The 16,088-nt window shown below is 33.7% G+C and overlaps 2 protein-coding genes across 2 annotated transcripts; both read left to right on the forward strand.

Moving 5' to 3' along the window:
- The first annotated feature begins 2,126 nt into the window (after positions 1–2,126).
- Positions 2,127–3,467, forward strand: LOC139889099 (uncharacterized). The gene has a single exon (XM_071872069.1). The coding sequence runs from the start codon at positions 2,127–2,129 to the stop codon at positions 3,465–3,467; it is 1,341 nt and encodes a 446-aa protein (XP_071728170.1).
- An 8,304-nt stretch (positions 3,468–11,771) lies between these two features.
- Positions 11,772–15,976, forward strand: LOC139892231 (uncharacterized). Its single transcript, XM_071875276.1, has 5 exons — positions 11,772–12,403; positions 12,949–13,063; positions 13,266–13,347; positions 13,838–13,889; positions 15,705–15,976. Exons 1-5 carry the CDS (start codon positions 12,050–12,052, stop codon positions 15,765–15,767), a joined length of 666 nt encoding a protein of 221 aa, XP_071731377.1. The 5' UTR covers positions 11,772–12,049; the 3' UTR covers positions 15,768–15,976.
- Positions 15,977–16,088: the final 112 nt, after the last annotated feature.

A 16,088-nucleotide genomic window follows, 5' to 3' on the forward strand; every position in this document is an offset into this window, starting at 1 on the left:
ACTAGTTGACCTAGTCACCACTTTGGCCACTTGACACGATTAGTCCCTCAAGTTTGTAGTCGGGTGCGGGAATTAACCGAACGAATATTTTAATTACGCTAGAGCAAACAAGAGATGTTACAATTAAACAACGTGAACATTTGAAACGCTAAGTAACGGAAGATACGAATCTAGATACGAAGAGTAATGTATAAAATAAAAAGACGGGCGTTAAAATAATTTAACGGAAAAATGCGGGATGTTACATGTGCTTTTCTTGATTCCTAACTCATACTTTTTAGACATAATATCTTGAATTGTAGCTGCTTTTAGACCAGGATCTGCAACAAGTGTATCACCAGTTTGTTTAGACAGAAATGAAGATGTGCATTGTCTAAGTTCTCTCTTTTGCTGACATAAATGCAATTCATTTAGGGTCTTCACTAACCATGTGTCCTCATTCTTGCCCTTGGAAACAAGTAAAGTCCATGGGCAATTTGGCTTATTTTGATCATTTAGTCCTAATCCTAAACATCTCACCCTTATCCTCACCTTATCATTCTTGTGCAGATGCAAGTCCCTTCTAGTTTCAATTGAATGCAATCTTACTCTCTCTTTAACTTGTGTTGTTGATGAAAACCGTTGACCAACATAAAACTTGTGCAACTGAATGAGGTTTGGGTCTTCTTGATTGGTTGATCTTATGTGTTTGAACCTTAACTTCCTTCTCATTTCAACAGTATCTGACTCATTTCCACTATCAAATTCCTCAAAGTTCAAGCCTAGTTGTTCTTCACTTTCTAAAATTTTATCATCAACAGGTAGTATTATATGAGGTATATAGTTCAAATCATCACCACTATCAAATTCCTCACCACCATCCTCACTAGTTTCTGAAGTACCACTATCACTACCATTTTCACCACCATCCTCACTAGTTTCTGAAGTACCACTATCACTACCATTTTCATTATCAACCATGGTAACAAGTTCATTACATTCAGTATCATCAAAAACTGAATTTTGATAACCAGATTGTTGAAGTAACAACTTTTCATCATCAATATAGGTAATCAACTGTCCACTATCTATGATTAATAAAAAAAAAAATAAAAAAGAAAAAATAAATTTTCAATGTAACAGTTTCTACTGGAAGTTGTAAACCTAATATATATATATATATATATATATATATATATATAGTGGTAGGATCAAGAGGGAAGTAACCATTCGGGGGGAAGCGGGGGGAAGCAAAAACTTTTTTTTTTTGTTTTTTGAAAAAACTTTGTTCACGAACATTATAGATGAGATGAAAATATGAACATTTAGTAGAGACACTTTGTGATAAATGTTTTTATTTTGACGGGAAAACGCTCGAAAAAGTAATATATAACAATTATCGTGTTTTTCGAGCGTATTTTGAGGTTTTAGCTATTGGAGTTTAGATATTAGGGTTTAGATATTAGGGTTTATAAGGTTTAGATATTAGGGTTTAGAAATTTAGGGTTTAGGGTTTAGATTTAGGGTTTAGATTTAGGATTTAGATTGAGTTTTTAACACGAACGGTTTAGAGTTTAGGGTTTAGGGTTTGGTGTTTTGGGTTGGCTAAATTTTACTTCACAAAACATGAAAAAAAAACCTTCATATTCTTCACGAACAATATTACTTGAATGTTATTTTTGTCGATCGTTTTTCCGCTTAAATAATAACATTCATCACGAAGTGTCTTTTCTAAATGTTCATATTTTCGTGTGATTTTGATGCCGGAAAAAAAAATTTCAAAAAAAAAAAATTTTGCTTCCCCCGCTTCCCTCCGATTGGTTACTTCCCCATTGATCCTGACCCTATATATATATATATATATATATATATATATATATATATAAAGAAAACGAAATCTTACCATTTAGGTTATGGAGATCAATATCGATTATACCTTGATTAGTAGATATTGGATGATTACCAGACATTAGAATTTCCCACAAAGTATGATGAACTGCAGCCGTTTTATTTTTTTTTCGTTTTATTTGCAAATTCCAATTTTTTTATTTTAAATCTGGAAGTCCCACTTCAATCCTTTCATTTTGATTTTAGTCTAATTAACCGTAACCGAAGAACCAACAGTTGATTTGATACCAGCTCTCAAGATGATGAACATATCCCGGAAGAAGCTTCTTATCATCAGGTTTCTCATAAACCCTAATTTTCTTAAACCCCCAATAAACCCTAATCCACTAATAATCTCACCACCTGCATCCTTTTCACATTCTTCAATTCATACATCAACATACAACAACACCAACTTACAGTTCGCTGAAAATCATACTGAAAATCTCGATAAAAATCCGAACTTTCAAAAAACCCCCAATTTGGTTTCTCAACTCATTGATGTGATCAAAAGCAGTAAAGGTAATTGCAGATCTCAACTAGATTTAATTGACACTAAACTCTCCAAAGTTTCTGTTTGTGAGATTCTTAGGGTTTTGAGTTGTGAAAAAGTACTCTCTGTGAGCTTTTTCGAATGGGTTCGAGATCGTAATCGAGAACTTTATCGAAATGGTGATGTTTGTAGTTTAGTTATTGATAACTGTGGTTGGGTTGGTGATTATGATACAATGACTGCACTTTTAACGCTGTTTAAACAGGAAAAGATTACTATTAACAATAAGGCATTCGGGTTTTTGCCTGTACTCGATTCGAGTACAGCTCATGCTAAAGAAAAGATTGCGTTAGTTGTTGATGTTTTAAACAAAGTTGGAGGGTCTGTTTGTAATTCAGGCGTTTTTGCATTAATTGATATGCTTTGTGGTATTGATTGTTTTGATTTGGCTAAGTATGTGATAGAATTAACCGAAAAGAAATCGAGCTATTATGCTATTTTAGTTCGTGAAAAATGTAAGCGAGGCGATTTGGATTATGCATATGCTTTACTTAACGAGATGCGAACGGTTGGTTGTGAAGTAGATTGTAAAATATATAATTACATTTTAGGTTGTTTATGTAAAAGCGATAAGCTTTCAGAAGCTATGAGTTTACTTGAACAAATGCAAGAATCGGGTATTCAACCAGATGAAATAACGTTTGAAATATTTATTGCGAGTGCGTGTAGATTAGGTAAGATGGATTTTGCTAATGAGAGATTAAGAAGTTTAATGGATACGGGTAGTAATCCACGGGTTTCGACCCATGTTGCGATTGTGAAAGGTTATTTTAACGCTGGACGATATGATGAGGCGTATGAATATGCACGTGATATGGAAGTAAAGAATATGCCTGCAATTAGTAAGATTTATAGCGTTCTTGCGAGGTTGCATCAGAGTAAAGGAAACGTTGAGGTTGCTACGAGGATATTTAATGAAATGATGGAGAAAGGTTTAAAGCCTGACTTTTTGTATTATAAAAAAACTGTCAATACGTTGAGTCGTAATGGTGGTAGAGGTTTAGCTCAAGATTTACGAATGAAATATTCGAAATTTAGATTCGAATGAGTTTTTGTATTTCTTTTTTTGTCTGTACTCATGAATTAAATTGCAGTATTCTTAATACTGTGAGTAGTTCATTGAGGGTATTTGTTTGTAGTGCACTAGAAACGTCACTTGCTCTCATTTTTTGATATTCGGTATTCGGTTTCAAGCTTATTCTATTTGCTTTGTTAGACGTATTTCGCACATATACCCCTTTCATAGTTTCTTTAACGTACTTATAATATGAATTTGGATCCTTTGATATGTTACTGACTAGTGCTATAATAAAGTCTTTGCTTTTTGAAGTACCAGGTTGGCCACACAGTTTGAAGGATAGCCGATCTTTTGTGTTCCTCGTAGATTCCAGGTTGAAGTATACGTGATGAAAATTGTTCGGTTAGATTTTGCAGGTTTCATATAAATGTCGTTTGTTGACTTTACCCGTGTGTCGCTAATGCTGGGTAACATATTTTTGTTTCTAAATTATTGAACAATTGAAGTTGTGCTCCTGTTTAGAGGTCACACTTTTGATCAGTTTTTATTGATTGGGTCGAATTGGGTTCTCTTATATCTTAAAAGGAGTTAAATAAAAGATAAGCTAAAAGGGGAATGGGTCAAGTGGGTTAGCAGGTTAGTTGAAAGTCGCTCAATGTCTACTTCGGTGCAAGCAATCTTCTAAATCATTTCATCAAGACACTTAGATTATGTAATTTTCAATATGACCGTCTTTGTAATCATAGTTTACTTATCAGTTTTAAAGAAAATGCCTATGTTTTACAGAATAAAATGTGTATAGGTCATACATGATTAACCTTGTTCAGTTGCTAGCTACTACTGTATTAAAATTTAATCGCTTTGTTGCAGCTCGTTATTCCCATATTAACTTGTGATTAACTCTGTTTAATTTGGTTGGCTTTTAGATGCTTTGTTAATAATATAGTTTCCTTCAGATGCTTTTTGGTTATTAAGCATAGCTATAAGCCTTCTACTTTCAGTTTTTGTCTATGGTCCAAATTATTAGATTAGGAAGCATGTAAGAAATTTCTGTAGCAAAATTGATTCGGAGTGTAAGAAATACTCTTGTATCCCAAACTTTTATCATTTTATTTCAGCTTATTTTGTCTAATCTTAAATCTAACTCTCTGACAGAGTGCTGCATTTAGGAGATTGTCCCATTTATGTAACAGGTATGCAATTCGTTACTTTATAGCTCTAAAGATATAATTTCGGTAGAACATTAGATATCACCTCTTCTTGAAGGTGAATTTCTTGTTGCCAGGTGCTCAAAGAGGAACACAAAGGGTAAAAATAGAGGTCGCTGTGCAATTAGTCGAAACAATTGGCATCTTAAACCGTTGTAATCTCCCTCTAGCTCGTTGCTAGAGGTATTTTGTTTAATATGGAGTATATTCGCTGTTAAAAAAAAAAAAAAAAAAAACTAAAGTTATTAATTCAAGGTCCACAGTCCAAGCTTCACGAAGTCAACCCTCAAACAATCTAGGGTACGCTTAGTTGCAATGCTAACACAACTTTAATAGATGCTTCGGGTTAATGTGCAACTAGCACATCCGTGTATGGATTCTTACATATCTTTTACAGGCTTATAATTCGGCTATATATTTGATAATTAGACAAATGACGAGGATTTGCACAGGTAAAACATATTGTTGTTGAAAGACCGAAGTGTGTAATAATTTCTTATATGTACATCTGTTGAGGTTATTTTGCTTGTTAGTTAGAGTATATATAACAAGTAAACTTGCAACTATAGAATGGCAGAACTATTCAAATCTAGATATTAAATGTGGAATTAGGCATATTATATTCACATTGCTCTCCCACTAGGTTTGAACACGTAAACTCTAAACGCAGGGTTTGAATCTGTGACCACTAGGTTTGAACCCATAGTTCGTGGTTTGATATCGTATCCTCTAAATGAGGATTTGAAACGGTAACTACCAGGTTTAAATTTGTCGAAGTAAGTACGAGTAGGAGAACCAGATTCGAATCTTGGTAACACCCAAGATCGAATTATAATGGGCTCTTGACTGGAGGGGCCGCCAATGTGCGCAATTCACCCGATTACAGGTTTCATCGCTCGGGGGCTCGTCACTCATGGGTTTTACTTGCTAGTGGGACCCAATGTAGTTGTCGCTAGACAAGTTTCTTTTGAGAAAAAAGAAAAAGTAAGTGCAAATGTTACTTTCTTTTGTCTGAAATTGATGATAGAGGAACGGATTTCTTTTTCATATCCCATAATTGAATATTGTTATTGATTGATTATTGATATTGATATATATAAAGATAAGAAAGAAAGAAGATTCTGTTATAATAATAATAATAATATAGATATGGATAGTCAATTTTGGTGTATACATATAGTCAATTTTGGTACACAAAGTATGTATTTTTATATTGAGATTTTAGGCTATAAATACTCATGAATGCAAGCATTAAACTTGCACCATTTCTCACACTTACAAAGTGTTTCTTTCTTTCTCTCCATTATCATCTTTGTTCTTACACTTCATTATTAGTATTCTAAATCAAGAATCAAATCACTAAAGGTAGTTATAAGCCTACTGAATTATAACATCAAGAATCAAACCACTAAAGGTAGTTATAAGCCTACTGAATTATAACATCAAGAATCAAACCACTAAAGGTAGTTATAAGCCTACTGAATTATAACACGTTATCAGCACGATAATCTTAATACTAAATATGGTTGGCTCTGCCACCAAAATGATATATGGTCGGTTATACCACCAAAATGATATATGGTCGGTTATACCACCAGAATGATATAGGTCGGTTATACCACCTGGAAAAATATATGGTCGACACTGTCGCCAAATTTTCATTTATGTTTACTAATATTTATATTTTTGTTATATAACATTTATTTATGATTGCTTACACATGGTCGACACTGTCACCTACTTATCATTTATGTTATATTAAATTTATGTTTAATGTTTATATACTTATGAATATAAATTGACTCTAATTTATCATGATGTTTGTTTTAATTTTTGATAATAGAAAATGTCGAATCTGGAAAAGCTTAAATTTACTCCTTTAGAATCAACTGGAAACAACTACATGCCATGAGTTATAAAAGTAAAAATGCATCTTAAATCAATGGGCATTCTTGAAACCATAAATGAAAACAACACTTGTTCTGAAAAAGAACAAGCTACGGCATGTTGCTTTATTCATCAACATATTGATGAATGCTTACAAAATAATTATGTGACTGTAGAAGATCCCCATGTTTTATGGGAAGGTCTCAAAAGCAGATTCAATAATCAAAGAGAAATTTTACTTCCAGCTGCAATGGAACAATGGAGAACATTAAGATTCCAAGACTTTAAGAAAGTAAATGAATACAGCTCAGCTCTGTATAATACATGTTCACAACTTAAATTCTGTGGACATGAAATTAGTGATGCAGACATGATGGAGAAAACTTTCTCCACAATGAATGCTGCAAACATCACAGTGCAAAGAAATTTGAGAATGCTAAAGTTCAAAACATATCCTGAACTTAATTCATATCTCTTAGTTGCAGAGCAAAATGATGAGCTATTAATGAAAAATCAGCAATCTCGTCCTACTGGTACACTTGCAATCCCTGAAGCAAATACTGCAAATAATTATAAACAGGGACAAGGACGCGGGCAAGGTCGTGGTTATAATAACCATCACCATCATCATGCCAAAAGCCATAACTATGGTAGAAACCATCCTTATGGTAATGGTAATGGGCGTGGACGTGGTCGTGGTCGTGGCCGTGGTGGTCAAAGAAATAGTAATCCACGAAAATATAAATATCAACCACAAAACAAGCCCATTAAACAAGATGTTGAAGAAAATTCTTCTAAAAATTCTGAAGAATCTTGCTACAGATGTGGTAGAATGGGCCACTGGGCTAATACTTGCCGAACATCTAAACATCTTGTTAAGATGTATCAGGATTCGCTGAAAGGTAAAGAAAAGGAAGTAAATTTTGTGGATAATATTGATCCAACAGTCACTGAGAAACCATCTGATTTATATGAAGATTTCTTGAATGTTTAAGTTGTGTGTCTTTTGAAAAATAAACGATTTAATATCGTCTGTCTTTGTCATTATGTTTGCTAAATGTTTCAGTACTATCTATTTGCGTTTAAAATATTGTGTAATATTAATGTACTCACTATTTATTTCTTATATATGAAGTTCAATATGAATTTTGCTGGAATACAACATCAATCAAGTGGTGGAGATCTCTGTATAGCAGACAGTGGAACTACACACACTATACTTAAATCCGAGAAATATTTTATTGATCTAAAACCAACGGAAGGAACTATACATACAATATCAGGACCTGCTAACTTGATAAAAGGGATAGGAAAGGCAAATTTCATACTACCAAATGGTACAAAATTTTTAATAAATGATGCCTTATTTTCTCCCAAGTCAAACAAAAATTTATTGAGTTTCTCCGACATATACCTTAACGGGTATGATTATCAGTCAGTGACAACAGAAAATGAGAAATATTTAAGTATCACTGACAAGAGTCATGTGGTTGAAAAACTGCCAAGACTTAGTTCTGGATTACATTATACACATATAAATGTACCAGAAATACATATGGTAGTTAACGAAAAATATATTGATCCTGGTGTATTCAGTTTATGGCATAACAGATTAGGCCATCCAGGATCAACAATGATGAAAAGGATTATTGAATGTACTCATGGACATCCACTAAAGGATAGAAAAATCCATCATGATACAATGGTTCCATGTACATCTTGCTCTCTTGGAAAATTGATAACTAGACCCTCACCACTTAAGGTTGAGAAAGAATCACCAATGTTTCTTGAAAGAATTCAAGGTGATATATGTGGACCAATTCATCCACCATGTGGACCATTTAGATATTTCATGGTTCTAATAGACGCATCTAGCAGATGGTCTCATGTTTGTCTGTTATCAAGCCGTAATGTGGCATTTGCAAAATTTCTTGCCCAAATTATTAAATTGAGAGCTCATTTTCCTGATTACACCATTAAAAGGGTGAGACTTGATAATGCTGGTGAATTTACATCTCAAGCATTTAATGACTATTGCATGTCTATAGGAATTGTTGTTGAACATTCTGTTGCTCATGTGCATACACAAAATGGTTTAGCCGAGTCATTGATTAAACGTTTACAGTTAATCGCTAGACCATTGATAATGAGAACAAAACTCCCTGTATCTATATGGGGTCATGCAATTTTACATGCTGCTGCATTGATTCGCATCAGACCAAGTGCAAGTCATAAATATTCCCCCCTACAACTTGCTTTTGGTCAAGAGCCAAATATTTCCCATCTTAGAACATTTGGTTGTGCAGTGTATGTTCCAATTGCGACACCACAACGTACAAAAATGGGTCCTCAAAGGAGGTTGGGAATATATGTTGGATATGAAACATCTTCAATATTAAGGTATATTGAACCTATGACAGGTGACGTTTTTACAGCACGTTTTGCTGATTGTCATTTTAATGAAACATTGTTCCCTAGATTAGGGGGAGAAATGAAAAATAAAGAAAATGATGTTTCATGGTGTGAACCTCAATTAAAGTATCTTGATCCTCGCACAAAAGAATGCGAGACAGAAGTTCAAAAGATAATGCATATACAAGAACTTGCAAATCAATTGCCTGATGCATTTACAGATACAAAAACGGTGACAAAATCATATATACCAGCAGTAAATACTCCAGCTCGAATTGAAATTCCAAAAGCTGGCAATAACGTCACTCATGAATCTTTGCCACGTCAGAAACGTGGAAGACCAATCGGTTCAAAGGATAAAAATCCTCGAAAAAGAAAATCAGCTGATAATGAAGTAAAAGAAAGTGTTCAAGAAGAACCACAAATCAGTACTCCTACTGCAGAGGAGATTGATGATGTCAATACAGAAATTGCAATCAATTATGCATATTCAAAAATATTATGGAACCGAAATGAAATGAAAAATCTTGATGAGAAATTTTCATTTAATGTTGCATATGACATCATGAATAATGATGATGATCCAGAACCAACATCTATGGTTGAATGTCAAAATAGACATGATTGGGCTCAATGGAAAGAAGCAATACGAGCTGAATTAGAATCACTCAATAAAAGAAAAGTTTTCGGATCCATCATTCTCACTCCTAAAGATGTGAAACCTGTAGGATACAGATGGATTTTTGTCCGAAAAAGAAATGAGAAAAATGAAGTTACAAGGTATAAAGCTAGACTTGTAGCTCAAGGTTTTTCTCAAAGACCGGGAATTGATTATGAAGAAACTTATTCTCCTGTTATGGATGCAATTACTTTTAGGTACTTAATCAGTCTGGCAGTTTCTAAAAATTTAGAAATGCATCTCATGGATGTTGTGACTGCTTATCTATATGGATCACTTGATAGTGATATATATATGAAGATACCTGAAGGATTTAAGGTACCAGAAGCATCAAATGCAAAACCCAAAGAAATGTATTCGATTAAATTACAAAGATCTTTATATGGGTTAAAACAATCGGGACGTATGTGGTATAACCGATTAAGTGATTACTTGATAAGCAAAGGGTATACAAATAATCTTACTTGCCCTTGTGTTTTCATTAAGAAAACAACATCCGGATATGTGATCATAGCTGTTTATGTTGATGATCTTAACATCATAGGTACAAATAAAGAGATCCATGAAGCCATTCAACTTCTAAAGAAAGAATTTGAAATGAAAGATCTCGGAAAAACCAAGTATTGCCTTGGTTTACAAATTGAGCATATGCCTAATGGTTTACTTGTACATCAAACAACATATACTGAAAAGATTTTGAAACGTTTCAATATGGACAAGGCAAAACCATTAAGTACTCCTATGGTTGTTAGATCACTCAATGTTGAAGCTGATCCATTTCGTCCATGTGAAGATCAAGAAGACATTCTTGGACCAGAAGTACCATATCTTAGTGCAATTGGAGCTCTTATGTATCTTACAAATTGTACAAGACCTGACATTTCTTTTGCAGTTAATTTGTTGGCAAGGTTCAGCTCTGCTCCTACCAAAAGACACTGGAATGGGATCAAACACATATTTCGATACCTTCGAGGAACTACTGATTTAGGATTATTTTATTCTAACGAATCAAAACAAGATTTGGTTGGTTATGCAGATGCAGGTTATTTATCTGATCCACATAAAGCTAAATCTCAAACTGGATATGTATTCCTAAATGGAGGTACTGCAATATCATGGCGTTCTCAAAAACAAACACTTGTTGCTACATCGTCAAATCATGCCGAAGTGATTGCATTACATGAAGCTACTCGAGAATGTTTTTGGTTGAGATCAATGACACAACTCATTACTGATTCTTGTGGACTAGAACGCGATAAAAGTCCAACAACTATCTATGAAGATAATGCAGCTTGCATAGCACAGATGAAAGAAGGGTATATCAAAAGTGACCGAACAAAACACATACCACCTAGATTCTTCTCATACACTCAAAATCTCATTAAGGACAACCAGATTGAAATGAGATATGTGCAATCTAGCAAAAACTCTGCTGATCTTTTCACGAAAGCACTTCCAACTGCTATTTTCAGAACACACGTTCATAACATTGGCATGAGACATGTTCAAAAGATGTAACAGCTGAAGCGATGTCTACTTGAGGGGGAGTCAACTCCATGCTGCACTCTTTTTCCCTTAGCTAAAGTTTTTTCCCACTGGGTTTTCTTTAGCAAGGTTTTTAACGAGGCAGTAATTTATAGTTGATCTTCAACAAAATAAAATTGCTATCCAAGGGGAGTGTTATAATAATAATAATAATATAGATATGGATAGTCAATTTTGGTGTATACATATAGTCAATTTTGGTACACAAAGTATGTATTTTTATATTGAGATTTTAGGCTATAAATACTCATGAATGCAAGCATTAAACTTGCACCATTTCTCACACTTACAAAGTGTTTCTTTCTTTCTCTCCATTATCATCTTTGTTCTTACACTTCATTATTAGTATTCTAAATCAAGAATCAAATCACTAAAGGTAGTTATAAGCCTACTGAATTATAACATCAAGAATCAAACCACTAAAGGTAGTTATAAGCCTACTGAATTATAACATCAAGAATCAAACCACTAAAGGTAGTTATAAGCCTACTGAATTATAACAGATTCAACCCAAATATCTTAGAATATGGGTAATATTTGATAACCTAAGTTCAAACTTTTTTCAGGGTCAGAGACTCTCAGGGTAACATCTTTTTTGACAACCAAATTCAATCAAACTTTTTTTATTGGTCCGAGTTTAAATAGCTTCGGAAGTAATTTTGTTTTTTTCTTAACTTCTAAAAATGATAGTGTTGGCGTTAACACCACCTTTCATTTACGATGTATTCGTTACACTTTTCGTTATCTCACGGTCTCCACACCTCCAAACAAGAAGGTATAATAAAATAAATTTAATTTAATTTAAATAATACTATTATTACAGTACTTTCAATTCTACCAATATTTATCAAATCTCGGGAGACCAAATCCGATCTCCAAAAATGGCGGCAATTGTGAGCATCATAATTGCTCCATTCACATCATCATCTTCGTCATCATCATCATATTCATCAAATTCTATCAGTTACTTGAAAACTGGAAGCAGAACAAGTAAATTGATGAACCAATTTGATCGATTTTCAATTAGAAGTAGCCGAATAGACAGCAGCAATTCTATACTCTCATCAAATGATGTATCAAATAGTGTTACTTATTCTTTAGATTCGGCTTCCGATATTGTCACGAGGTTCTATGGTGGAATAAACTCACGTGATCTTTCGACAGTTGCCGATCTTATTGCTGAAGATTGCGTTTACGAGGACCTCGTTTTTCCTCAACCGTTTGTTGGCCGTAAGGTTAAATACGTTTCTCTGCAACTTAAATAATTGCATAGCAATTGGATTTTGATAAATACAGTACTTATAAGTTTGGTTGTGTATGAAGAGTTCATTTTAGGCTTTACTCAAAGCTCTATTATATGTATCAGACGTTCGCTGTATCCGTATTTATGACTTTAGTCCGCCGTAGGGGTGTAAACGAGTTGAACTCAAAGTCGGCTTGTTTAACATTATATAAGTTTGAACTCAACTTGAGTGCAACTCGTATTTATATATAATTATAATAATCTATTATTATGAAATAAAAAAATAATTAATATGTATAAATGAAATAAGCTCGACCTCGAGTTGGTTTACTAAACGATTTTCAAAATATGTTAAAAGTTCGGAAGGCCGAGCTTGTTTAAGCTCGGCTCAGATCGAGCTCTTAACGATTCCTCTTGAGTAGCTCGACTCATTTACACGCTTAATTATTTTACCGGTGATTTGAGTATTTGACCCTTGGCTGTATCATTTTATGATTTCAAGTAGATTGTTGAGCTACAATCAATCAACTTTTGCAGGCTATATTAGAATTTTTCGAGAGCTTCACTAATAGCATCAGCCAAGATTTACAGTTTGTTATTGATGACATATCGGGAGAAGATACATCTGCTGTTGGAGTTACTTGGCACTTAGGTATGTTAATTTAAGAATTAACTCCGTTTATAAAATGTCAATAATCATCTACATATTTTTCTTATGCACTTGGATGAAAACATTGTCTCAAACATACATGTTGTTGTGATCTTGTATCTTAAAGTGTACATTTCTTTTTTACCATATGTATTATTGTCATTTTAGCTTTATATGAAGTGATTGATGGTGTAAATAATTGCAGCATGGAAGGGAAAGCCTTTTCCATTTAGCAAAGGATGCAGCTTTTATCGGTTACAAGTTGTGGATGGGCGGCGCAAAATTATGTAAGTGCAAGTGGTACGTTGAAACAATAATATATGCTTTTAAATTGCAATGTTTAAGTGGCTCTTTCTGTAGTTATGGGATTTATGGCTGTATACATAACTGGGCTTTACTCCAACGAAAAAAACCCGTTTTGTGATTGTTTGAAACTAACTGATCCTCTATGTATGGAAAAATTTAACCAACCACCTATTTTTTGTGGTTTGCTACAAGGTGAGGTACTCTTCAGTACATTATTCACATTTCATGGCTCTTGAAATGCGGTCTTAATGAGCTAATTTGTAACTTTTCAAGTTATCATTTTGGGGCAAATTTGTTTTGCATCTAGTTTCTGGTGGCTATGAAATGTTGGCCACTAGTTACATGTTTTCTCATATTAAAAGATTTGTGGATTTTCTATATCTGCATTCATGATCAAAAAACCAAAAAGATACAAAAATTTTTGTTACCGGCATGGCGGCATGTGGTAACCTTCTGTTTTTTTGGGAACAGTTATGGTAGAGACATAGTGGAGCCTGCAGTGAAGCCTGGAGACTTTGCTTTGGTATGTCATTTCCTTTTCTTATTATGTTTAAAATAAAATAATGAGTAATGACTCTACGACAGTTTCAAATTACTAGACTAGGGGGTGTTTGTTTTTGCGTTTCGAAGGTGATTATTTGATTATTACGCTTTCAAATCGTAAATAATTAAAAAATAGTGTTTGGCAAACTAAAGATTAGAATCAGTTAATTGCGATTTGAAAGCCTCAAAGCGTGAAAATGCTAATGAAAAAACAGGTCACCCCTTACTGCTGCAAAACGTGATTATTTGATAATCTGATTCTTTCCTTTTCTGTTTAGTTTTCCCCCTAATTACTTATTAATTTATCAAATAAAATGATTTGCCATACACCTAAAAGGCTGATTATTTGATTATTGCATTATAAAACAGCATAATCAAATCCAAACACCATTAGTATTTTACACTTTCTGCTACATCTGATTATTTGTTTCTAATTATCTAAATCCCATAATCAATTTTGAAAACGCAAATCCAAACACGCCCTTGATATCATGTGTGGCGCATTCACATTCTCTATGAACTTACCAACATGCTGTGAATAATTATTTTTATTGAAGAACAGTGCGGTTGACCCACCGAAAAATTTCTGTCTTCCTTTAATCGGATTATTAATTAATATTAATTGTTAACTATGGTTTTAGAATCTGTGATACCACCAGATTAACTATTTTATTATAAACTAATCAAAGAGGTTACAAGTGTCTGATGAAACTTTGGACATTTTGGGTGTGTTTGACTTACTCGGTTAATTTGACTCGTTTACTTTTTCATGTTTATTCATTTGTACTAGTGGAAGTAGAATGTACCCAATAAGTAATTGGAATAGAATTTGCACATCTAGGATGATGTTATGATCTCTCCTCGGCTTCTTCGCCAAGAACAGTCACAAAATGTTAATGCATTGTAGCAACCCGTCCCATATCGGAGTGTTGAGTCCCTTATCTATAAGCTTAACTAAAGTAATGTATAACTAATATCCCCACAATAGTTTTTAGTTAAAACCTGAAGATATTCGGTTAGTCAACTTCAATTATGAAGCTAGTCTTTCGACGGGTACACGACTTTTTGTGCATTGGGTCGCTTTGAAGTTTGAAGGTCGTTTTAGTTGGTATAAGAGTCATAGCCTCTCGGGTGTGACGGGCACATGACTCCTTGGATCCTAGGTATTGATTATGTTTCGATCTGACGAGCATGTGTATTTAAGTGGGTGAGTTTGTAACAACCTGTCTCACATTGGATTGTGAAAAAAGTTTGAGTCCCTTGTAAACTTTAAATCGTGGCTAAATAATATCTCAATTAGTTGAGGCATGTATATTATTCGGTCAATCCACAACTTTAAATTTGAAAGGTGATAGCGTTTTCGGGTGTGACGGGCACGGTTCGTGCACCTCTTAGGGCTTCTTTGAGGGTCATTTTATGCACTGCGCGTCTGCACCCCACTATTTTAGTATATTCTTTCTTAGTGGTAGTTCTCCAGAAAAGCTGTCATTACTCATTAGGCTACAGATTTGTCTGTATTTTACGCCATCCAAATCGTCATATTTCGAATGTGACTATTAAGTGTTAAGCATACTACTTTTCTTCAATAAGTAGTACTAGTATATATTATCTACTACAGTTATTATTTGCAATTAAGTACACAGACAGAAGAAATATGAAACAAATAGGCGTTAAAGGTAATGGATATAAAAAAGTTTCATATACAAGTTAACAGTCAAAGTAATGATAATGATAATTCACATAATAACGAAAAAGTGATTACATGCTTTTTTTTGATGGGTGTGTGTGTGTGCAGGTTGCCATTAGAGGTGTGACATGGCTGCTACAACAATTTCCACAGTTAGCAGAGCGGTTCTAACTTTCTATTGCTATAAAAAGTATATATTTCCATACCCGTATTGTAGTTACTGAAGGAAGAAAAAAAACTAAACAGGTTAAATTTCTTCCAACCATTATTTTTATAATGTATATGTAGAATATAATGTATACGAGATGAGAGGATCTTATGTATGACAATTAGGTGTTTGGTATAATTTGTTATTAGCAACAATGAAATATTCATTTTAATCCTTAATTTTGCTTGAGATCTTACAATCACATGTCACATGTGATTGTAATGACAATCACATTTGATTGTCCCGCGTTTTTAATCCCAGCCATTGATTATATGAAATGAGAG

This window comes from Rutidosis leptorrhynchoides, chromosome 2 (assembly GCF_046630445.1).
Source record: "Rutidosis leptorrhynchoides isolate AG116_Rl617_1_P2 chromosome 2, CSIRO_AGI_Rlap_v1, whole genome shotgun sequence".
Lineage (NCBI taxonomy): Eukaryota > Viridiplantae > Streptophyta > Magnoliopsida > Asterales > Asteraceae > Rutidosis > Rutidosis leptorrhynchoides.

Excerpts from the sequence above, each read along its gene's own strand:
- LOC139889099 (XM_071872069.1), top strand. The coding sequence starts at position 2,127 with ATGATGAACATATCCCGGAAGAAGCTTCTTATCATCAGGTTTCTCATA.
- LOC139892231 (XM_071875276.1), top strand. The coding sequence starts at position 12,050 with ATGGCGGCAATTGTGAGCATCATAATTGCTCCATTCACATCATCATCT. Across the intron at positions 13,064-13,265 it reads TGGAGTTACTTGGCACTTAG|CATGGAAGGGAAAGCCTTTT; the intron begins GTATGTTAATTT and ends AAATAATTGCAG. Across the intron at positions 13,890-15,704 it reads AGCCTGGAGACTTTGCTTTG|GTTGCCATTAGAGGTGTGAC; the intron begins GTATGTCATTTC and ends GTGTGTGTGCAG.